Below are 24,104 nucleotides of genomic sequence, written 5' to 3'. Positions count from 1 at the left end.
ATGGTTGTAGCAGGCTGCATGTGCAAAATAACTTAGACAAAACGTCAGGACAGGCAGGGGTCACATCACAGGCAGGCAGGTACATCATTGGCATATCCATACTCCAGTAACAAAAACAAAGCAAAAAAACAAAAAACAAACTAGCAACACAAGCACAGCAAGAATCAGTAGTATCATGGAGACTCCACGTCGAGCACCCCAAACAGAGGAGCTTAAGTGGAGTCCTAATCAGTCCAGTGATCAACTCCACCTGTGTTCTTAGAGCTGATCTTCAGGTGAGGGGCAGAGCCCAGCCCTTGTGCATAGGCTCCTCACTGAGGCCAGCAGAGGGAGACATTACAGGTTTGAAGCAGTGTATAGATAAATATATAGATAATATTTTGTTCTGTTCTGTGTGTCTGTACCTAACCTCATGGGGCACGCAGATAGTAACCAGGGGAGAGTAAGGGGTTACTATACACTAGTTATTTCAGACTCTTTTTGATTGGTTTCATGTTTCATGTTGTCTTTGTTCAGTGTGGCCTGGAGATTACATTAGTACATAGTCTACATAGTCTGCATTGTTCAGTGTTGTTGAAAAAGTGTATAGACGTGTAGTATAGTGTGCCTTCCTCTGGAAGATAACATTCACAGTAGGTTTCTAACTGCTTGTAGAAAAGAGAAAAGAGACCAGTGCTTGGGCCAGAGGGAAAAGCCTATGGAAGTTTGTGGATGGAAAATTTCTGCTTCTGGGTGACTCTGAAAAAGTGTGAAATAAAAAAAGGCCTAGTTCACTTAGCAGAAAAAAAATAGCACACATTGGATTACTTTGATTTTTCCGTACTGAAAGTATCATTCCACAGTTTTATGTGTATTTGTATCTATCTTGATTTTATACAGTGTGAGTAACTTAACTCTTGAATATTATCATAAAACATAAACAAAAAGAAAAAAGATAACTGACCTTGTGGTTTCTCTCCATCTCTCTCTTCAGATTCATTTTGAGTCAGAAATCCGGAATCCCCTAGCCACTGTCACACTACCTGCAACATTGTTGCATAACCTGAGCACTGCCGATATAGAGACCATCTCCAGGATAAACTTCATGTTCTTCAGCAAGACAGGGCTGTTTCAGGTAAGTGCTAATCCAGAGACTCTTTCTTGGTGTCTTCTGTTCCTTTTATATATATTCAGTATTTCTCCACGTTGCTCTGGCCAGCGAGAAATTTCTTGATTGTTATGCATAAGCAGTTTAATTCTGATGTTTTTATCCACAGCATTTTGGATCAATAATGGTAAGGTAATAGATTCCTGGATGAATTTACTGCAACGATAAAGCACACTAATCCCCTCAGGGTCGTCCTTTTAAAGGGTTAACCTTAAGAAGTCACCTATATCTTCTGTGATAACAAAAGCATGTAATAAAATGTTAATGACGTCTTACTAATAATTGCAATAAGCAGAGAATCAGAAGCTGAAGATCCTTACCTTTCAGTTGATATGTCACTTCTGTACAAGAGGAAGAGTTTTGACCTTTATTAAAACCGATGTTGGTTGTGCAAACTCTAACCTTTCCATCCATGATGTTACATCTAAATGTAATTGTGTAACGTACTGTGTCAGTGGTAATTCATACTTAAGTACTACACACTAGTATTTGAATTATGTACATGTAGCCAATAAATAAAGAATGTGTGCAGCTACTGAGTGGAAAATGCTGTTTGTATACAGTCACCATCTGAATCTAGTGCATCTAAATTGTAATAATACCTTATGTATTAATACCTAATAGTGCGGTGACTTCCTCACATGTCTTGCAAAACATTACCAAAAATGTATCATGTTTCATGTGTAAACTTCCATAACATCATAATCAGGGATTTCAGGCCAAGAGATTAAGACTGTTGCAGTTTTTAAAATATCAGCTGAAGAGAGGATTAGGTTATCTTTCTCTCCTAAAAATCCATATGTGCATAATGTCATGGAATATACTGAGCTTACTGCACTAAAGAAACGGAACGTTTTGAAATCAAGAACCTCTTAAAAGTATACAACTTTAAAAGAAGATTAAAGTTCAAATAGAAGATTGCCTAAATAAATCCCTGATTATGGCTTAAATTCTAACTCTTCTGATTTGTAGCTTTTCTGGGCTAACAGATGTTTTAAACCATGTGTAAGCATCTATCTATATTTTGTAATTGCCTCCTTTAGGATCAACAGAGCAATGGCCTATCCTTGAACAGTTATGTGGTGGCCAGCAGTGTGGGCAATTTAAGCATAAGTAATCTGAGGGATCCTGTCCAAATAGAGATCTCCCATCTGGAATATCAGGTATGGTAGTACTGTGATAGTTTACCCACAGCACTATCGCTCTTCAAGGGTTCAAGAGAGAAAACATGGCTTTTCTTTAGCTAGGATGAAGGTTCATGCAGATTTCTATTGGTATTAGATTGGAATTTTACATGTGTTTTTATATTTGATTCAGTTTGCAAAAAAACGTGTTGGTTTGATGTGAAATGATGTATTATAGAAATGCATGGTTTAAGTGAGTGGTATACATTATATATTAAAAATACATATAATATATATGCTTAATTGTAATGATTCATATCACCTGAAATCTTTAAGAGAATCACTAACGAATATGAATCTTTCTTTTTTTTTCTTTCAGTGGAATCCAAAGCCACTTTGTGTGTTTTGGGATTTCATCCTCCAAAGTAAGTCTCATAATGAACGCAGTGTTTAGTTTACTGACCTGATCAAAAAAATCTTTTTTGCTTTTTGGGGGTAAAAGGAATGATGTGTAGACTGGCACATGTGTCACTGCTCAGGTTTAATTCTGATGCGTGTCCAACAGATGGCAGTGGAGGCTGGAACAGTGAGGGTTGTGAGGTCAGCCCTGAGTCTAACAGCAACAGAACAATCTGTCTGTGTAGCCACTTAACACACTTTGGCATTCTGATGGTGAGATATCCTTTATGTGTCCCTTAATTTCTGCTAAAATCAACTTGCATGTTTTCCAATCCATTACATTTCACTTGATTCAAATATATCATCTAGAAGTGGCATAAAGCCCCCTTTTCCTTTTCTTATACACAGTTGTTAAATTTGTTAAATTAACCTTAGCAAGAAGCATTGCGCAAAGGATAATAATTTCACCGTAATTTCTGGATTAACTGTTTTGTCCGTGCAGAAGAGAAAGTAGCTGCTCCAAACATAAGGTGCAAAAGGACAGAAGGGGGTTCTTGATATACGTTGGGGGTCATCACTATATGTAACTATTTATTTCGTCATTTTAAGTCAGAGCCGAGAACATTACATAATACCACATATCTTGATTGCATTCAGTGAAGTCATCTTAGTGAAGTCAGGATGTTGGATGATCACCACCCCACCTCATCTACAAGTATTGGATGGAGCACCATCATTCCTGAAAACACAATTTCACTGCTTCACAGCTCAGTGTTGGGGGGCTTTATACCTTTTTGGACCATGCCTGGCATTAGGCATGGGGTTCATGTTCATCTTCTCAAGAGAGTCCTATCAGCAATATTTTATTACAGGGACTAGACAAGCTGTGTGTGCATTTGCACATCTGTGTCAACAATGGGTGTGTCTAAATGCATTAATATAGTGTATGGCTCAGTTCATGCAGTTCTCGTAAGTGTTGTCCTGTCCGCTTCTCCACAGTTACATTGTTCAGTTAGCAGCGTGTCGTAGAGGCGGAGGAAGAATTAAAAAGACATGCCTTTGAATACAAATCCGATGAGACATTACTGAACTCAGTGTTGGTAGTTGACCTCTGTTTTCTTCTGTAGGACATTTCTGGAGCTTCTGCTCAGATTGATGAGAAGAACACCAAGATTCTCACCTTCATCACATATATTGGCTGTGGCATCTCTGCCATCTTTTCAGCAGTGACGTTATTGACTTACATTGCCTTTGAGTGAGTTTTTACACTTTTAAACATAAACTTGGGCCTTAACTAGCTGGGTTCTACGGAATTGTATATAGGGGTCTAATTGGTCATTGATGTATTGAAATTCTGCTTCCTTGGGATTTATTTTTCTTATATTCAGAGCTACATTTTATTATCCTTTCTGTTTAGTCTGCCAATGTTTTGATGAGATACTCAGAGACAGTGGATGTTTTCTCTTGCCAGTTTGATATTACCACTCATCCTTTGAAAATCACAGATCTTGCTTGTGGCTAGTACTTGAGCTCACCCAAGCATTTTAAAGATATCAAACTTGTGAAGATGTTTTTAGCTTTCACAAATAAAATGGGCCTTAGGCTACAAAAGGCTATGGATCATGTTACATAACTGAATAATAAGTATTTTAGTATATTTCTCTCTCTCACACACACACACACACACACACACACACATATACACGCACGCTTAGCACTCAAGACAGTCTCAACTAAACTCTTGCTCACCTTGTAGGAAATTGCGACGGGACTACCCCTCAAAGATTCTGATGAATCTCAGCACTTCACTGCTCTTTCTTAACATGGTCTTCCTGCTGGATGGCTGGCTGGCCTCCTACAATATGGAAGGCCTTTGTGTGGCTGTGGCTGTCTTCCTGCATTTCTTCCTGCTTACTTCTTTTACTTGGATGGGTCTTGAGTCCATCCACATGTACATCGCCCTGGTCAAGGTGTTTAACACCTACATCCGAAGATACATCCTCAAGTTCTGCATTGTTGGATGGGGTAAGTCACAGTGGTACTATGTGGTGCTGATATTAGTGTTGAATATTTTGTAATACAATAATGTCATTAATTGTTCTTACTCTCTATTTTCAAACTCTATTTTCAAGGTACAAACAAATACTGCCCTTCATTTTCTTTTGCAGTTTTCCACTAAAGCATTGTACAATAGTTATAACTAGTTATAATAGTTATACTAACTGCTATTGTCAAACCGTTTATTACTGTTTGTCTAGGTCTTCCTGCTGCAATTGTAGGCATTGTGGTGGCTGTGAACAAAGATTCCTATGGGAAGGAGTACTATGGGAAAGGAGAAAATGGCCAAGGCTCATCCGAATTGTAAGCTACAGTTAAATGGTTTTAGTTTGGTTTTTTTTTTTTTTTTGTCCTTTCTCACAAGTTTATCTCAAATTAATGCTCTGCTACATTGTTATGAAGGACAAACTGCTAGACGCTGATTATCACTTTTTCTCTCAAGCTGTTGGATACGCAGCAAGGTGGTCTTCTACGTGACATGCGTGGCCTACTTCTCCATCATCTTTCTAATGAATGTGGCCATGTTCATTGTGGTAATGATGCAGATCTGTGGTAGGAATGGCAAGCGCACCAACCGCACACTTCGAGAGGAGGTTCTGCGCAACCTGCGCAGTGTAGTCAGCCTCACCTTCCTTCTAGGCATGACTTGGGGCTTTGCATTCTTTGCCTGGGGCCCTGTCAACCTGGCCTTCATGTACCTCTTCTCCATTTTCAACTCATTGCAAGGTGCGTCAGCACAATATGACAGCTACAGCTATGAAAACAGAAATGCTAAGCTTGATAATTGTGAAATTATTTTTTGGTTACTACTGTTTGCTGCAGTTTTGTATGTATTTATTTGTTAGTCATGTGTTAGTCTGTTGCGTTTTTTGAATGTTCAAGGCTTATTTGCATTTACTGTGCATTTATATAAAGGGTTTGCAGTTGTATGCAGTATTTTGGGCGTCTTTGGCCAACTGACACATTTAGTGACAAATTGGCTCCTCTAAGCAACTGTCTAAAGGTCTGAATATGGACGTAATCAATGCCCATAAATCAGAGATATTATGAGATAGCTATGAGTTTTCAGCTTGCAGTTTCTACATTGAGAAATGATATTGAGAAATTGCAATTAAGGGAAAATGTGGAGGGCAAGATGAGATCTGGAATACCTAGTACAAAGTGCCAAGAATCTTCATGAAAGAAGTAAAAACTTTCCTACAGCCTCATGACTGAACTTAACATTTGAAATATACCACAGAACACCTAGGCTAGAGTTTTGGAAACAGGTTGTGTGGACTGATTAAGTAAAAAAACTTAATTTAATGAAAAGAGCACCTTGCCAATTGTAAAGCATGAGGGTGGATATATATTGCACAGGTGGCTAGAAGAATGGATTTAACAGCATACCAGCAAATCCTTCATGCAAATGCCAAACCGTCTGTTAAAAAGCTGAAGCTAAAAATATGTCTACTACAACAGAATAATAATTCAAAAACACATTGAAATATACCATTAAAGACACAAGCTAAAGCTTTTGGAAAGCTCTATAGGCCTACTGAGAAGAAGATGGGGCCACAATTATAATTTACTGGGGTTTGTTTTTGTTTGTTATAAAAAGTAACTGCATTAGGATATGCTGAAAAATATTGTGTTTTATTTTGGATAACTACAGAGATTGTGTATCACTTCTCAGTTAAAAAGAAAAAATACAAACAAAAAAAATTATTTGACCAAGGGTGCAAAGACTTTTGCATACAGCTGTACATAAACCTGCAGAGAAGCCTTCAATGCAGTGAATTTAATTTTAATTCAGTTCCTTTTAATTCCTGCCCTGCCTTGACCAGTGAAACATGGTAGTAGTTAGTCTGTAGTTAGTCAGTCCTACTTATAAAAAACACACAATCATTTTCCTTTAAATCTCTTTATTCTATAGGTTTATTCATATTCATATTCCACTGTGCTCTGAAAGAAAATGTACAGAAGCAATGGAGAAGATATTTATGTTGTGGGAAGTTCCGCTTGGCAGACAATTCAGGTAAACTCCATAGTACATTTTATCCATGTATTTATTTCAACTTGAACAAGAGTTGATCATTTATTTGCTTGTTTGTTTGTTGAATATATCATATTTGGTTCTTTTTAACTGTATGTCGCTAGGAGAAACCCAGCTTTAAACATGCTCTAGGGTCCTGATGTAACACTGACGAAAAGTTATTAAAGTAAAAGGCCAAAAGGATTTGTGCTGGTTATTACTACCAATAAAACAAAAGCCCAAAATCTCAGTGGTGCCCTGAAGACATCTGACCTTTTTCACTCAACATGTGCCTACGTGTGAAGCAGAGCCCACACTGTGTATTTGTTATATACAGTGCCTGCTTTGAGGGAGCTGCTGAGATGGGAGAGGCCCATGCATATGACATCCATTGCCCAGGTTCTTTACCAGACAAAGCTTTATAGGAGAGCGACAGAGAATTCAATCTTGACTAAAGTTCACCTAAAGGCATGTGGGAAACTCCAAGGTCAACTGGAAGAAGTTTATTTGGTCTGATGAGACCAAAATGAAGCTTTTTAGCCATCAGTCTAGACACCAAACAACACTACACATCACCACAAACACACCATTTCCACCATGAAGCATGGAGGTGGCATTGTCATTTGAACTCCTTCAGAGTAGTTTTAGGTGTCTTGGTGGCCTCCCTCACTAGTGTCCTTCTTGCATGGTCTAGTCAAATTTACACATGTGCCATATTCCTTTCATTTCTTAAACATGGATTTAACTGAATTTTAGAAGATGTATAGTGATTCTGACTTTTTTGCATTCCTCACCTGACTTACACCCTTTAATAACCTTTTTTTAGAGTTGCGTGGAGTGTTTTGCTCTCATAGTGTATTTTCATGTGAAATAATTTCAGTGTCCAGAGCATGAATATAACAATGTTTATATTTGAACTTTGACAACCTAAAGATTTGTCTTTGTCCACCACTGAATGTGTTTTGAGTGTGATCTGATGGTAATCCAATCACAATACAACAGTGTGTTTACACTTGCCTTGTCATGTGATCAAATGCAATTTGATCCTGATCCAATTGTTGCAAGGTGTAAGTAGTCCCTTGGTTCTGTATGTTGCCAGACTGGAGCAAGACTGCCACTAATAACACTAAGAAGGTGAGCTCCGACAATCTAGGAAAGTCGCTCTCCTCGAGTTCCTTCGGATCCACAACAGCCAACTGGACCTCCAAAGCCAAGACCACATTAAACCCATTTGCAAAGCGACACAGCAGTGCAGGTGAGCTTCACTACTACATTTAAAGAAAAGTATTGGGACACCTGCTTATTCATTGTTTCTCCCAAGGGTTTTTTTAAAAAGAGTGTATCCTGCTTAAGTTGGAGTAACTGTCTCTACTGTCCAGGGAAGAAAGCGTTCTACTAGTTCTACAAGTTTTTGGAGCATTGCTAAGAGGATTTAATTGCATTCAGACAAGTGCATTAGTGAGGTCAGGATGTTGGATGATTACCAACCCACCCCATCCTCATCATGGATGGAATTCCATCATTCCAGAGAACACAGCTCCACTGCTTAACACTGGTGGGCCTTTATAACCCTCTAGCTAGGCATGGTGCCAAAAGGTTCATGTTTATCTGTTCCAGAGAGTCCTATTATATTGGCAGTACTTTTTTTCAGGTACTAGACAAGTTGTGTGTGTGTATTTGCACATCTGGAATGTGTGCAGATTTGCTGAAAGCATTCATTAGAAGGGGTGTCCACAAGGAATTAGCGTATAGATTATTTACAATTCATACATTGTGTATGCGGTATTGGCCATTATTAAGGTTGCATAACTCTGCAATAAGTTCCCCAAAATAAAACTATGTGACTGAAATGTACGTTTTAGGATTTGACTTAATTCTTAAGATTCATATCTTGTACAGAAAGTCATATTTTGTAGCAGAAATTATGTAATGTTTTGCTTAAAAAAATCTGAGGATGTGTCATCATCTTGTGGTTTTCCATTGTCATCTCATGGATCTAAGCCATTGCAGAAAAAATGATGGCATAATTTTTATGCACTGTGGTTAACAGTAGAATTAGCCTAAATGTGATGTGTAAAACTTTGCATACACTTTGCTCCCCTGAATGTCATGGTCTCATGTACATTACGAGATCATAAAGCGGTCAAAATAGCAATATTACTACATATAGTCTTAAACACAGCCCTGCTTATATTTTGAAACTTACTTCTCTAAAAAACACAGAACTAGAAGCTATTTGCAAAGAAGAATGGAAGAAAATCCTCCAAACAAGAATCAAGAGATTTACAGCTAGCAATAAAAAAGTCTGTTCCTAGACTGTGATATTTAGGAGATATTACTAATTATAAAGCATTCAGGGTGCCTGCACTTTATTACACGTTATTAAGAAACTGTAAAAGATGGAAATAAAGAACCAATCTGGCTGAAAAAGAAATGTCACCTTTAACTTCTTTTGGAAATATTTTGATATCTACAAGATAAATGCCTAAAGCCATTATTCATTTTTATATCAATCATTGCTACATTAAGTTAAAGCTAAGGCTGAGGAACCAAGTCTGTATTCTAACAAACTCAATAGACAGAAATCACAGCTTGCAAATGCGTTTTTGCAGCAGCTAAGTCTTTCAGTTCTTATAAATGGGCTTTCCCTTCTCTTCTCTGCCTCCAGTTTTTGAAATATTCTTGGATTCTTGCAGAATTTTTATGATGTTTTGGTCAGGGGACTGTGATTGCTATCACAGCTTAGTCAATGGTGATTTTGAGGTATACTTCTTATCATTCTTTTGTTGTAAAAGCCATCCTCTTCTCAATTTTAAAGGGTTTCACATTTGGATCCAGCATATGCTGTTATTTTGTGGAATCCATTTTCCCCATTACCCATGCAATAGGTACCTCTAGTTATTCTGAACTGCCCTTTCTCTGTAAGATTGCTTAATAATGCATCAAAGCCTCTTCCTAAAACATTCCTTTTTTTAGACAGAGCTGTTTAGAGGAGCTCATATTTGATGAGTGGTTCAACAAGCATTGAAGAGTCAGAAAACGTTGTGAGATTGTTTTTTGTGAAGTAGCTCTAGCAGTAACTGCCTTTAATTTGAGTAGTTAGTGTTGTAATATAATAATTTAATTTATGTGCACAAAATAATTATTTTAGATTCACTTTAAACAAGATTTGGACAGTATTTTCTAATGTTTGCAAGCACTTCAGTAATCCTATAATATAATATATTTTTCATGAGTCAGAATAGTAGTCAGACACAACATCCAGTTGAACTATTTATTTGGAAGTTTAAATGGCTGCAGATTACACATTATGTGGTTGTAGCATTGCAGTAAGTGTTTATGGTTTCTGTGTTTCCCTGACATCTCTATGTGGTTCTGCTTGGGCACATGTGCAGATGTAGAAAAACAAAAGTCCAAATTAGGACATAATGAGTAATCATATAACTTCTAAAATCAGATAATCAGTATATAATTGGTATGCATGTAAGATGTTGTAAGTATTATAGTTTTCTACTTTTTGGAAGATGTGATTGCCTTACTTTTGTGTAACTGAGTAATGTCAGTTCGATGCACATGGGTGTTTGCTTTCTTGTAACCTATATGTTGCAATATTCATATTTCGTCTGCTTTACAGTTTAGAAGACCTCATGGCATTCAGGGGAAAATGTACAAAAAACAGCACAAAATCAGTTTTAAGCTTTTTTGTTTACCACAGGGATTCAGAGAGTTGTCAAAAAGACAGAACTTGTCCCTTACTACAAAATGATGCACAACCTCAGAAGTCTATTTAGTTTAGCTGTATTTTTTGTCACTTCTTTCTGTGTGTTACTATTTACCCAACTGTGCCATGTGTTTGTATTTATGTTTGTGGTATAGATAATATCCACCACTAGGGCAATGAAGAATCTCCCTGAGGTAAAATAACACAAGTTAGCTTGAGTTCATGCTTCTTTATTTTGTGTGACTGGGCCTTAGTTCCTCTGAGGACTTACTGGATTCAATCTACAGACACAGATATTTCCTATCGTAATGTCAATAAATAACAGACGTGTGAGGATTTGAAATTACTAATAACTAATGTTTTTGGCGAATGCCACAATTGTTTGTTAGATTGAATCCAGGCTGTGGAGTAGGGGTGTAACGGTACACAAAAGTCACGATTCGGTTCGCACCTCAGTCAGGACTTCATAGTTACAAGTATGGTACGAAGTGGAAAAACCTAACCCAGGTCCCATTATTTAATTCGAGCAGACAGTCAAGTTACAGTTTGTTCCATCTGGTACCATGCAGTCCCCTCTGAGGTAGTTAATTAATGTTCGATGTGTTTCCACACACAAACACCCAAAAATGCCAACACATCGTCCGTGTTCAATCCACCAAGATTTAAAGAGCTTAAATAAGATGTTAAAAGCCAGAGTTCCTTTGTAATACTTGTTTTATTTTCAGTCATACAAAGATACAAAGGTGAGAAACTATGTGACTGACATGTACATGAGAGAAAAGTGTCTGAGTCACTCTCTTTACACATGGCAGCAAGAGGAAGAGAGACGAGAGAGCTTGTGAAGATCTTGTGAGAGCGCTTGTGAAAAGACTGCGTTTACCATAATAACACGCATCATGTATTCTCCCTTGCGACTGCATGCACCGAACCATGACACCTGTACCGTTACACACCTACTGTGTAGTGACATTTAGTTGCTCTATGCCAGTGTCCCCAATAGAATAATAATGACAACAAACTGATCTGAGGTTATTCCTAATTATTCATCATTAGAGATAAACTGTCAGCCACTGTTTCTGGAGCCATAAATTTGCTGTAAGCATGAAAAAGAGGGTTAAAGGTGATGTTTCTGCAGGGAAACATGCATGGTGATTTCCAGATATGCTATTGAAGCTCTTTTGTAATCTTAGTGTTTATAAACTATGTAATAATGAGACCAAGGTGAAATTGTTTTAAATAATTATTTTTGTTCTAAAAGACCTTTAGAAAGCCTTTGACAGATCCACCGTGTATTTGAAGAGACGCTGGCAAAAGAGCTTTATTCTTCCTTTTACCTCTTCAAATGTCACTTGCATTCTGGTTGCCACTGATTTTAATCTCATGGTTGCTTTCTACTCTTTGATCACAGCATCTTTATCACAACAGAAGAAAAGGGGAAAAAAAGTGAGCGCTCAAACAAAAGTACAATGTGACGGACTGAACTAATGTCAATAGTTAAGATGCCAATAGATCCAGGATCACAAGAGTAGGTCATTTCGTACAGCCTTTTTAGTTCTCTCAGCGTGAAAGCCATTTGGATCACAACAATTTAAAATCAATCAAAACAAACTTAAATAAACACAAAAATAAATATACACATACTGAGGATCATGAGGTTTGGCATGGGGGATTGTGTCTTTGGAGGGAAGTACCAAAAATGAAGCTATTTTTTCTCTCTTTTTCTTTCCTGCCTGAACATTTTCCTCTCCTTGCATTCTCTCTTCTAACTTTATCTGCCATCCCTAACCTATGTTCTCTTTGTGTCTAGGGGGGATGAAGATTGGTACAAAAAAGTCATGTACTGTGAACTTCAAACCATATTGTCTCCTCCTTTAGATGCAAATTCTGCATATGCCAAGGGGCTGTAAAACTGCCCAATTCCAAAATTACCAAACGAATCATGACTCAAACATTTATGCCCCCAACGTTTGTATACACCAGAGTTTGTCCCCTAGTTCAAAATCGTGGTGCAGTAACACACACTGGCCACTTCCTAGGAATATGGTGTTTTTGTTGCTTTTGTATTTATTTTTGCCACGATGTGTGCATCAGTAACATTGGAGAGTGACATGTCACCACCAGACTTTACAGAGTATCAGAAAATATGCAATCTCAGATTGCTAACCAGGCCTCAGATTTAAATGATGCCACTAGTAGGGTCCTCATCCAGTATATGACTTGTGATGTCACAGGCAGGAAAACAAACAGCTCATGCTTGCTGCAAGTTTAGCAAACTGCCCGAGAAAAGGTCATCCAAGCATCCTGAATGAACCAGTCAGCCATGCTTGAAAAAATGTTAGTTAATTTCTGTGGGGTTTAAGTGGCGATTTTGTCAGCTACTCCAGTTTCATTCAGGAAATCTTCTGACACCAAGCCTTGGTGGACTTTGTGTTATGCTTGAAAAAATTGTCCTGTTGGTCTAATGATGTCCAAGCATCAGCTTCCTCACAGAAGGCTACTTGATTAAATTAATCTTGTCCTGCACATGCTGCAGGTTGTCAACTCACACAATTACTTTTTTTTCTTCTCCCTCATTTCAGTGTCATTTCAGAGAACTAAATTTTTCTATCAGTTCTCACTACATCAGTTCTTGAATTAGGTAGCACCCGTCTGGCATTATAATACAAATAGCCCAACGCGACTGTTTCTCTATAGCGCACTCAGTACTGATTTACAGAACGACCGCCAGGGAAAGATAATCAAGGGACCAAAACATCTGTAAAGGAAAGATCACTGTTGATCATTGTCGTACTGTCGACTTCTGAACAGTTGAATGAATAGTTCTAATGAAACATTAAACTACAACAACTTGTAAGCTCCAGACAAACCTTAGATTAACCTCAGCAAATGCGTATAACTTGAAATATTTCTTTTTTATTATTTTCATTTCAGACACTGTTCAGCTTCAGCTAACTTTAGTATGACCTGTAGCTCACATCTTAAGACATTTTCATGACGAGACCCACCTATATCCCTTTTCTCTGAGTGTGTACATCTTACATGTGTGACCATCCACACTAAACATTGCAAACAGTAGCACTTTAGAAGTGCAGAAAACTGCTTACCAGGTGGGACTTACGCTTTGGTTCCTCATTACATTTAGCAGTCTTTAGCAGTCGCACATACCTATGAGTTACGTGTACCGTGGGTTCTCCATGAAACTGCACCCTGTACCATGACAGTTTGATAGTAGCACATATATATATATATATATATATATATATATATATATATATGTCTATCAGTCATCCACACATTTGTCAATCGCTGGGATTAAGAAAATAAGAAAGTCCTTTTCCCCCCCTATTGATGCTAGATTTTCACTGTTGCACTATTGCTTCCAAATGAATGTAAATGCGTGTGTGTTTGTGTGTGTGTGTGTGTGTGTGTGTGTGTGTGTGTGTGTGTGTGTGTGTATGAAAAGAACTGTTAATGGAATGGTATGGTTGGTTAATGGTAGTGACATTAAGATAAGGTGTGAGATGGAACAAGATTCAACTGCTCAGCTGTATTCCAAGTGGAAACCTCAGAAACACTGCCCAGATGCAGTATTTTGACAAGACAAGACAACCATATTCACCATTTGTGTCGGACACAGATTGAATTTGGCTTCTACTTTTAACCCATCCGTGCAGTAAACACGCACATACACACTAGTGAAACACACACAGTGACTGTGAGCACACTTGCCCAGAGCGGTGGGCAGACATTGCGTGCAGCCCGGGTATCGAACCCACAACCCTTTCATCAATAGCCTGGAGCTCTGAGCCACCACTGCACCATATATATAGACTGGAGTATCTATCTCCAGTTCAGTCTGGTGCTTCCTTCTCCAAAACAGCTAATCCATAAGAATGTTATGACTTGGCTAATAGTATGGGTCTGAAATTTTTTTTTGCACAATGACAGTAGTATCATGAATCATGATGGTTCATGATCTGTTGCGATTACCAATGAATTATTTAAATTTCACAAAATGTATTGTCTAGTATTTAATGGATAAATGTGTAGTTGTGAGTCAGTTGAAATATACTTTGCAGGTGCATTGTAAGTAATGTGAGAACGACCATGTTTGTACAGCAGTACTACAGTACAGTCCAAAAATGCAATAATTAAGTATTTGGTGCATACTTTAGTTCATTGTGTAAATACAGAATAACTAATGTGAGAAACACCAGGTATGTTTCAATATGTTAAGGGTTGTATCGTCTTTTCAGTAAAGACTTTAGTAAATAATTCAGTAAATAAATAATTGTTGTACCTACAACTGAGTACCTTTTTTCCATTGAAGTAAGTCATTTAGTTTTACTGGCACATTCACTGGTAGGTTCTTCGTAATATTGTGGTAAAAGACCTGTTAAAAAGAAGTTTATGTTGTTGGTGATGTGCAGTAAACTTGCAAAGTATGCACAATTATTGAAAATGTATTGTAGTATTACATAATGCTGTACTTTTCTGGTATTTTTATATTACATGAGAAATACCAGAATGTTCCAGAAAATGACTTCTTTTAGATTATAATAGTAGATAATAGAATAATATAATAGAATTAGGCCCCATTTTCATAAAATACTACATACTTACCATACTGTAAATTAAACCCTTTGAACATTGTATCAAGTACACATATTACTTTGTAGGATTACTTACTGCAGCCACCCTTTCTATCCAACGTGTCTATCAATGAAAAGGGTCGTGGACCATTTTCAGCACAGTCTTATCAAGTTAACAGACAAAACGCATCAACAGCATAATGAATGTTTAAAAACTGCTATCCAAATACTCTCCCATACGGAGTAAAGTGATTTTTCAAAATATGCTGCATCTCATTGAATTAAATAATACTGATTAAACTCTTTGAAATGAAACGTGCAGTTAATCAGTTTTCTGCCAATATCCACAATATACTCATAAAGCATGTTGTGTACCATGATAACAAAATTGATCACGATACGATAAAAAAATTATCAAGTGCTAATGGTTTTGAACTGACTGGGGTTTTTCTCACTAGCTCAAAAAGTTAAAAACAAATAATGGTAGTTACCTTTTACTGTATGTTTGTTTTTGTACTTTAGTCTAATGCACACATAACTAATTTGAGTATACATTACTCAAATGAACAAATAACTTTGATGCCCAGAATTCCATTAGGAATGGTTACATGTGTAAAGTAGATTTTCTTTTTTATTTTTAAATGTAATCATGGATATGAATAGTGCTTGCTATCTATCAGAACCATTTATACTGAAAATTAGTATCGTGGTGTGACAGCATAACTAATATTTTGGACAAAAAATCACCAGCACCCAGCTGTGTGCATAACATTCGTCCATTCTGGTTCACTCGATTAGTTCACTCGAAAACCTCATGGAAAAAGTGTTCACACACATACACACATTTTTTCCTCCCCCTCCACTCACTTCATGTTGGCTTGTCTTGCAGGAAAAGGTTACTCAAACCAGTGTAGCCCGAAGTGCAGCACTTCCGACGTTGATGCCTCCACTTCTTCTATCCTGCCCGTTCACCAGGTTCTGGACAAGGTGAAAGGCTACTGCTCTGTGCGCTCTGACAATTTCTACAAAAACATCATCATGTCAGACAGTTTTAGTCACAGCACCAAGTTTTAGAGATAGAGAGGGAGCAGTTAAGAGAAGAGGAGACTGGGCTAGAACTTCTATGTTGGACAGGCTTCTCTTAGACCAGCAGAACACTAGTGACATGTGTATACTGAACCACATTGAGCTAACCAACCAGAAATGGCTTAGAGCGATGCATAACCCTGTAGAAAGGTAAAGCTAAGGAAGAAGTGGATTTTACATACTGTGATGTTCAAACTGCTTTTCTCTGTTCTGTACATATTCATAGTATATTTTACTGTATGTCCAAATGTGCTTTTGTTCTAATCTGCCCTTCATGTACCTTCTTGCACATGACACGGTCAAGTCAGCTTGTTTTTGTGTATACATAGCCACATACGTTTATGTTTGTACTTCATGCTTCTTCTATGTCATGGGAAATGTAAAAGACAAAAGAAATGCCAGACCAATTTCACACCAAAGACTCAAATCTTTTGAGGAGCACTTACTGTAGCCGTGGATCCGTTTGTGCCTTAAAGGAACAAGTTTATTTGACTGAATTTCTTTAATTACATCCTACCAGTCATCTTCTATCACCAAAAGAAGCCAAGTAAACATTTCCGCTGTACAGGAGTGAAACTATTGTTTATTTTGTCACTATTTATGTTGCTATCACATGCTCTACTACTGATTAACAATTTACAAAGGATTGTTCTGACACTACAAACATTTTTAAGAGTACAGGTGCTTAAAGGAATTCTTATAGGAATATCATGGGAAAGTCACTTTTGACAGTATAAACAATCTTTATAATAAACAATGTTCTGTTGGGAACCAAAAGTGGTTCTTCTGTGGCATTGCTCTAAAGAACTCTTTTTTTTTTTGGCACCTTTATTTTTTAAGCATAGCGCTGTTTCTACAGAGGGTCAGGTTTGGCACCAAGGCTAAGGTTAAATATGGTATGCAGCTTTTTCTTTTTCATGGGTCTGTTCTGTAATGTAAAACAATCAGCTACATGCCAAATCTAACTAGATTGTTGCAGGTTGTTTTTGTTTTTTATTTTTAAAAAAATGGTATTTATTCTCTAAGGTCTGGAGATGAAATGCTTTACCAAAGGCATCGATAAATGCTTTCAATTGCAAAGTCTGACCTGGTATGACGTGTCAATTTATTATTCTGTGGCTTATATGGAGGCTTTTGTGAACGTGACATAGTCTTACTGTAAATTAAAAAGGGTTCAAACCACATGTGTGTGTGTACATTTGAAACACCCAAACCGCATTCATTTTCAGGTCAGTCATACTGGCTTTTAGGTTTATCTCTGTTCAGAAAAAAGAAAAAAGTAACTGATAGTTCATGCTGTTGAGGTGACTGTTATTTGGTTGTTTCAGTTGATAGAAAACACTGACTGATATTGACATACCACTGAGATATCGATAATAATTTAATAAGCAGATACTCGACACCCACTGTGTGATATGTTCACTTATATTAGCAATACAGACTGAACTAGTAATTAAAACACAAAACAGCATTACAAATAACAAAACAACCTATGCATTATCATGAGGATAACATGTTAAAATAGAAAACATGTTTGAGAACAAATGAAAAAAAAGAAAAAGCTTATTAATAGAAACCAACTATATATATATATATATATATAGTGAGGAAAATAAGTATTTGAACACCATGCGACTTTGCAAGTTAGAAATTATGGAGGGGTCTGAAATTTCCATCTTAGGTGCATGTCCACTGTGAGAGACATAATCTAAATAAAAAAATCCAGAAATCACAATGTATGATTTTTTTTATTATTTATTTGTGTGTTACTGCTGCAAATAAGTATTTGAACACCTGTGAAAATCAATGTTAATATTTGGTACAGTAGCCTTTGTTTGCAATCACAGAGGTCAAACATTTCCTGTAGTTTTTCACCAGGTTTGCACACACTGCAGCAGGGATATTGGCCCATTCCTCCACACAGATCTTCTCCAGATCAGCCAGGTTTCTGGGCTGTCGCTGAGAAACACAGAGTTTGAGCTCCCTCCAAAGATTTTCTATAGGGTTTAGGTCTGGAGACTGGCTAGACCACTCCAGAACCTTGATATGCTTCTTACGGAGCCACTCCATGGTTATCCTGGCTGTGTGCTTTGGGTCATTGTCATGTTGAAAGACCCAGCCACGACCCATCTTCAGTGCTCTGAGTGAAGGAGCTTGTTCCCCAAAATCTCACAATACATGGCCCCGGTCATCCTCTCCTTAATACAGTGCAGTTGTCCTGTCCCATGTGCAGAAAAACAACCCCAAAGCATGATGCTTCCACCCCCATGCTTTACAGTAGGGATGGTGCTTTTGGGATGGTACTCATCATTCTTCGTCCTCCAAACACGGCGAGTGGAATTAAGACCAAAAAGTTCTATTTTGGTCTCATCTGACCACAGAACTTTCTCCCATGACTCCTCTGGATCATCCAAATGGTCATGGGCAAACTTAAGATGGGCCTGGACGTGTGCTGATTTAAGCAGGGGAACCTTCCGTGCCATGCATGACTTTAAACTATGACGTCTTAGTGTATTACCCACAGTAACCTTGGAAACAGTGGTGCCAGCTCTCTTCAGGTCATTGACCAGCTCCTCCCGTGTAGTTCTGGGCTGATTCCACACCTTTCTTAGGATCATTGACACGCCACGAGGTGAGATCTTGCATGGAGCCCCAGTCCGAGGGAGATTGACAGTCATGTTTAACTTCTTCCATTTTCTAATAATTGCTCCAACAGTTGATCTTTTTTCACCAAGCTGCTTGGCAATTGCCCCGTAGCCCTTTCCAGCCTTGTGGAGGTCTACAATTTTGTCTCTGGTGTCTTTGGACAGCTCTTTGGTCTTAGCCATGTTAGCAGTTGGAGTCTTACTGATTGTGTGGGGTGGACAGGTGTATGTATGCAGCTAACGACCTCAAACAGGTGCTTCTAATTTAGAATAATAAGTGGAGTGGAGGTGGACTTTTTAGAGGCGTCTAACAGGTCTTTGAGGGCCAGAATGTTTGCTGATTGGCAGGTGTTCAAATACTTATTTGCAGCAGTAACACACAAATAAATTATAAAAAAAATCATACATTGTGATTTCCGGATTTTTTTTTTAGATTGTCTCTCACAGTGCACATGCACCTAAGATGAAAATTTCAGACCCCTCCATGATTTCTAAGTGGGAGAACTTGCAAAGTCATAGAGTGTTCAAATACTTATTTTCCTATATATATATATATATATATATATATATATATATATATATATATATATTATGTAAAATAGTGTTTTATTACATAAAATTAATTCAGTCAATATTGTATATATATATATATATATATATATATATATTATGTAAGACCTGAATTTACAGATGTCAGTAAAATAGTGTTTTATTACATCAAATTAATTCAGTCAATTATTATGAGTTACAATTTTAGCTCCTTAAAATCAGTATTAGTATAGTATTAATGTAGCAATATTTTTTACAGATAATTTTTAGTAAGTGTGTAGAGTTTGTGTGTGTGTATGTGGTCTGCTGGAGCAGTGCTGGTTGTGGAGTCTGACGGCAGCAGGAAGGAAGGTCCTGCGATATAAATGTAGTCAATCAGGGCCCTATCATGCCTAAGCATTGGCACCATCATGTATATGCATTTGGTCAGTAATGTCTAAAACATTGGCCATATTGTAGCTAAGCATTGGCCCGATTATCATAAAGCATCATAAAGTTCGCCGATCTGGGTCTCATCAGCAAAGGCGACGAGTCAGCATACAGAGAGGAGGTGCAGCAGCTGACAGACTGGTGTACACTCAACAACTTTCACTGGAATGTAGAGAAGACCAAGGAAATGGTTGTTGACTTCAGGAAATCGAGACCGGACCACTCTCCGCTTAACATCAACGGCTCCTCTGTGGAGATCGTTAAGAGCACCAAGTTCCTTGGTGTCCACCTAGCGGAGAACCTCACCTGGTCCCTGAACACCAGCTCTACAGCCAAGAAAGCCCAACAGCGTCTCTACTTCCTCCGGAAGCTGAGAAAGGCCCGTCTCCCTCCACCCATCCTCACCCTCTTCTATAGGGGAACCATAGAGAGCATCCTAAGCAGCTGCATCACTGCCTGGTTTGGGACCTGCACAGCCTCTGACCGCAAGTCCCTCCAACGCATTGTGAGGACAGCTGAGAAGATCATCGGAGTCTCTCTCCCCTCCGTCATGGACATTTACACCACCCGCTGCATCCGCAAAGCAACCAGCATTGTGGATGACTCCACCCACCCTTCACACAGACTGTTCTCCCTCCTGCCATCAGGAAGAAGGTACCGCAGCATCCGGTCCAACACGACCAGACTCTGCAATAGCTTCTTCCCCCAAGCCATCAGACTCCTCAACACAACTCAACTTCTGAACTGATATCTTTCTGGTACATGTACACTCTCCCTCTCTCTCTCTTTCCAACCATTTACCCCAGATAACATGGGAAGCATTTTTTGCACAAGCATTTGCACTAATAACTTTACTACCTCACTGGACTCTATTTATTGCACATTGCACAACTTGCACACTACAGTCATTATTTATTATCCTCTGTCTGTACTGTGTTGTCTGTCCGCACTTGTTTGTTTGTGTTGCACTTGTGTCTTGTGTACTCTGTATGTAGTTGAAATGACAATAAACCCACTTGACTTGACTTGATTGGCTGGGTAGGATGGCCCTCTCTCTCCCCCATTACTCGGCATGATGTTAACCTAACTAAAGTGGGTAAAACAAATTAAAGCATAGATTGGTCATTTATTAGGATACCTGGTGCTTATAATTGTGGCATTTGGAAAATGTATGTGTTATTTTTTTTTAAATAATATTGCTTAACTGAAAATTAACCTGCAGTCTGCTCATTAAGGTGAAATTGTAAAACTCTCTTTATATAAAACAAAAATGTTGGATACCAATTCTTCGCACAGTGTAAAAGAAATTTTGTTTTAACCAACTGTGGTTGCACATCCACAGGCCTTTGCTCTGCACGTCTCAGAAGCTGTCATGGTTGCCAGATAGTAACATGGGGACAGGAGTAGGGAGTGTTGTTTTTTTTTCTCTTCAGTAAATAAGAGCTCCACAAATTCCTTCCAGAGGGCTCTTGTGAATGCCTTCCTGTGAGGTAAACCAGCATTCCTGGTGCTCCTGAAAAAGAATCAAAATAAACAGTCTCCCATGGATGGGGTTTGGTGTTTCAGCAAATCAAGCCCTTTTTTATTTTTTACCTGTGATGCAAAATTCAACATTGTTCAGCAAGTAGCTGTGTGTCAGCATTTCTGATCATTTTTGACTGAATTTAAGGCTTTGTTTATGGAGCTGACAACAGTGACAAAAGAATGACTGTAGCTATTTAGAAAATGACTCTAGTCTTGAGTCTCTAGTGTTGTGGAAACATTTAAGATGGCCATAAACCTATCCCTTAATCAGCTGTTGTTTGATCTCAGGACACAGAGACGGCTTTGGAAGTTTCTCTGCTTCACTCTCCACAATGTACTTCTCTAATACTGCTCTCTAATAATTCTGTTTTAAAATCAAGTCACATATCTCTGCTATAACAAAATACAATACCTTTGTTGCTGTAACACCTTGTACTCTTCTGGGAATACTTTACATCAGATTGTGAAACATTGCTGTGAGGACTTGATTGCATTCAGCCAAAGGGGCATTGGCGTGGTGTAGCATTGGATGAGCAGTTCTGGATCACAAACATCAGCCCAGCTCAACTCGGGGGTACTGGATAGAAGTCCATCAGTCCCGAAAACACACAACACCGCTCCACAGTCCAGTGCTGAGGGGCATGAAGTGCTTATGGCACTTTCACTGAGAATGTTACTCAGCACTCATAACCACTACTGTGGTTATGGTCATTTATTATTACACTTCAAATGGAATGTAACACTTATCAAGCTAGGAAAATGGACCTACATTTGCATGTAGGTGCCAACTTTAGGCTAGTAATTAATGCATCTGGAGCCTGCAGGCACTGACACCAAGTGCAGATTATTATTTTTAGGCCTACAAACATAGTCAACCAAGTTTTATATTTTTTGAATTAGGTGATGGCTAATAGCAGGAAAGACAGAGAAGACAGAGGGCCGAAACTAAAGTGAGAGCAAGGTGACATTTAAAGAATATAGATAAGCGACTTCAGTGCAAGTTCTGTATCATCTTGAGGCTAACTTGGTTGCACATTGGCACAATATGTAAATCATCATAACATTGAAGTGTGAAGCTGACAGCATAAAAGAAGGACAAATACTCTTGTTTGTTTTTTCAATTTATTTTTTTGCCATAATTTTCTTTTCCTTAACAAAATAAATATTCTAGTCATCAAAGTCTGCATTAACTTTTGTAATTCCAGCAGGTATTTAACACAATGCAATCCTTCATGTTTGATATGGGTGTAACAATTACAATATGTATCAAAAAATTTAATTTTAAACAGTGATTTAAAAAAAAACTTTGTCAATACTGTAATACAACCTTACTCAAAGCATTTTTCATTTACATTTTTTCATGAAAGGCACTGTCAGATTGTTTTGTAAAATAATTCAATAGTCTTTTGGTTTTTGTTTTATAGAGTAATTGATTCACTTTACGACTTTACAGGCCTATTAACTTTACCCAGTGAAAACCATGCCTATAAAAAAAGGGTTTCAGTTTAGTCCACAAATGTCAACATACATTTAAATGTATGTCTACCATTAGGCCAACTAGTTTTCTAAACTGGTCCCACTCCCTATGATTGGTTGATCCCTCTGCTATTTCCTAATTGTGTTGGTACATAATCTAGAGCATGAGTTTAGCATCAGTTTAACATAACAGTAACAATATAAGGTGAGTTCACCAAAAGTGGGACATTAAAACAAATTGTATGCCTAAGCTTTATGTTTCTTAGCACTTGTGACAGAATCAAATGTGAATAATTACCACAAATGTGTTTATCATTCACCATTTGTTTTAATTAGTCTAGCATCGTTGCTGTGGCCATAGTCATACTTTAAAATCTACCAATTACTGTGAGATTATGCTCAGCGGACCACCAAATTGGACCAAGTGGACCAAGTGGACTGAAAGAGCTGCAGCTGCTGTTTTTCCAAAATCTGACTGAAGTTCGACTGCCAATTACATTCACTGTCATTGACATATCTTGGATTTGTAGAAGGTCTGGAGTTTGTATTATATATGTATGAAACTGGTTCCATAGTTTAAGAACAAACATTACAAATTACAGACATGTATTTCTAATTCCCAGAATTCATTAGGCCTCTCTGAAGGCCTTAAAGACCCTGAGGGTCCTCATAAACTTTAACTTGTTCAGTACAAACAGACACAGCCATGCTTTATTAATATGAGCTAAACTAATCTGTAATGAAATACTGAAAATGAATTGTAGCCTGAAAACACTTACTACTGTTTATATCATGTTACACTGAATCAAATTCTGAAATCTGAGAATGATTATATTTGTATGTCTTTTTGAACAAAACCACAGTGATATACAATTTGTATGATTTAAACTTTATCGTAAAACAGTACGTGGCAATCTGTGGTAATGTTTGCATTATTTGACAAGTAAACAATGCTAATTTTACTAGTTTATGTAGGGATTGTAAAGTGCAGTCAACCAAACAGTTTCCTTCAATAAATATCAAAGCTTCATGTCACACTCTAGCTGAGTAACACTTCAGTGGTCTGCTTACTAACACTGTGGGTTGTTAAAAAAAAAAGCAATCTCACAGTTTTTTGTTAGTTATATATCTTTTTTTGTACAACACTGTAGCTCTGTGGCCTACTGTATCATGTAGCAAGAGTTTTGTAGAGTGAATCATCTCTACAAGTCAAATTGAATAGGGCCTTATATAATATCCATTATGACCATTCACATTACCAGCAATATTTACAAACATTTAATTGATGTGGCTGTGGTTGATTTGTCAAGACTTCCAGCATGCATGGCTTTCCTCGCACT

The 24,104-nt window shown here is 37.8% G+C and overlaps 1 protein-coding gene across 10 annotated transcripts in view; it reads left to right on the top strand.

Moving 5' to 3' along the window:
- adgrg6 (adhesion G protein-coupled receptor G6) overlaps positions 1-17,323 on the top strand; it is a 59,617-nt gene extending 42,294 nt beyond the window's left edge. For 9 of the 10 annotated variants that reach the window (XM_072680484.1, XM_072680464.1, XM_072680519.1 and 6 more), the window contains 11 exons: positions 974-1,114; positions 2,191-2,310; positions 2,651-2,696; positions 2,837-2,943; positions 3,798-3,925; positions 4,427-4,695; positions 4,929-5,031; positions 5,171-5,454; positions 6,644-6,745; positions 7,842-7,997; positions 15,945-17,323. In XM_072680484.1, coding sequence (XP_072536585.1) covers positions 974-1,114; positions 2,191-2,310; positions 2,651-2,696; positions 2,837-2,943; positions 3,798-3,925; positions 4,427-4,695; positions 4,929-5,031; positions 5,171-5,454; positions 6,644-6,745; positions 7,842-7,997; positions 15,945-16,129 — 1,641 coding nt within the window. In that variant the 3' untranslated portion in view covers positions 16,130-17,323. Of the gene's footprint in view, positions 1-973; positions 1,115-2,190; positions 2,311-2,650; positions 2,697-2,836; positions 2,944-3,797; positions 3,926-4,426; positions 4,696-4,928; positions 5,032-5,170; positions 5,455-6,643; positions 6,746-7,841; positions 7,998-10,618; positions 10,658-15,944 lie in introns of all 10 variants that reach the window. The other variant, XM_072680481.1, reaches the window with a different exon arrangement.
- Positions 17,324-24,104: the final 6,781 nt, after the last annotated feature.

Source organism: Salminus brasiliensis, chromosome 1 (genome assembly GCF_030463535.1).
Source record: "Salminus brasiliensis chromosome 1, fSalBra1.hap2, whole genome shotgun sequence".
Lineage (NCBI taxonomy): Eukaryota > Metazoa > Chordata > Actinopteri > Characiformes > Bryconidae > Salminus > Salminus brasiliensis.
Note: the sequence above shows the minus strand (reverse complement) of the source record. Positions and strands in the feature narration are given on the sequence as shown.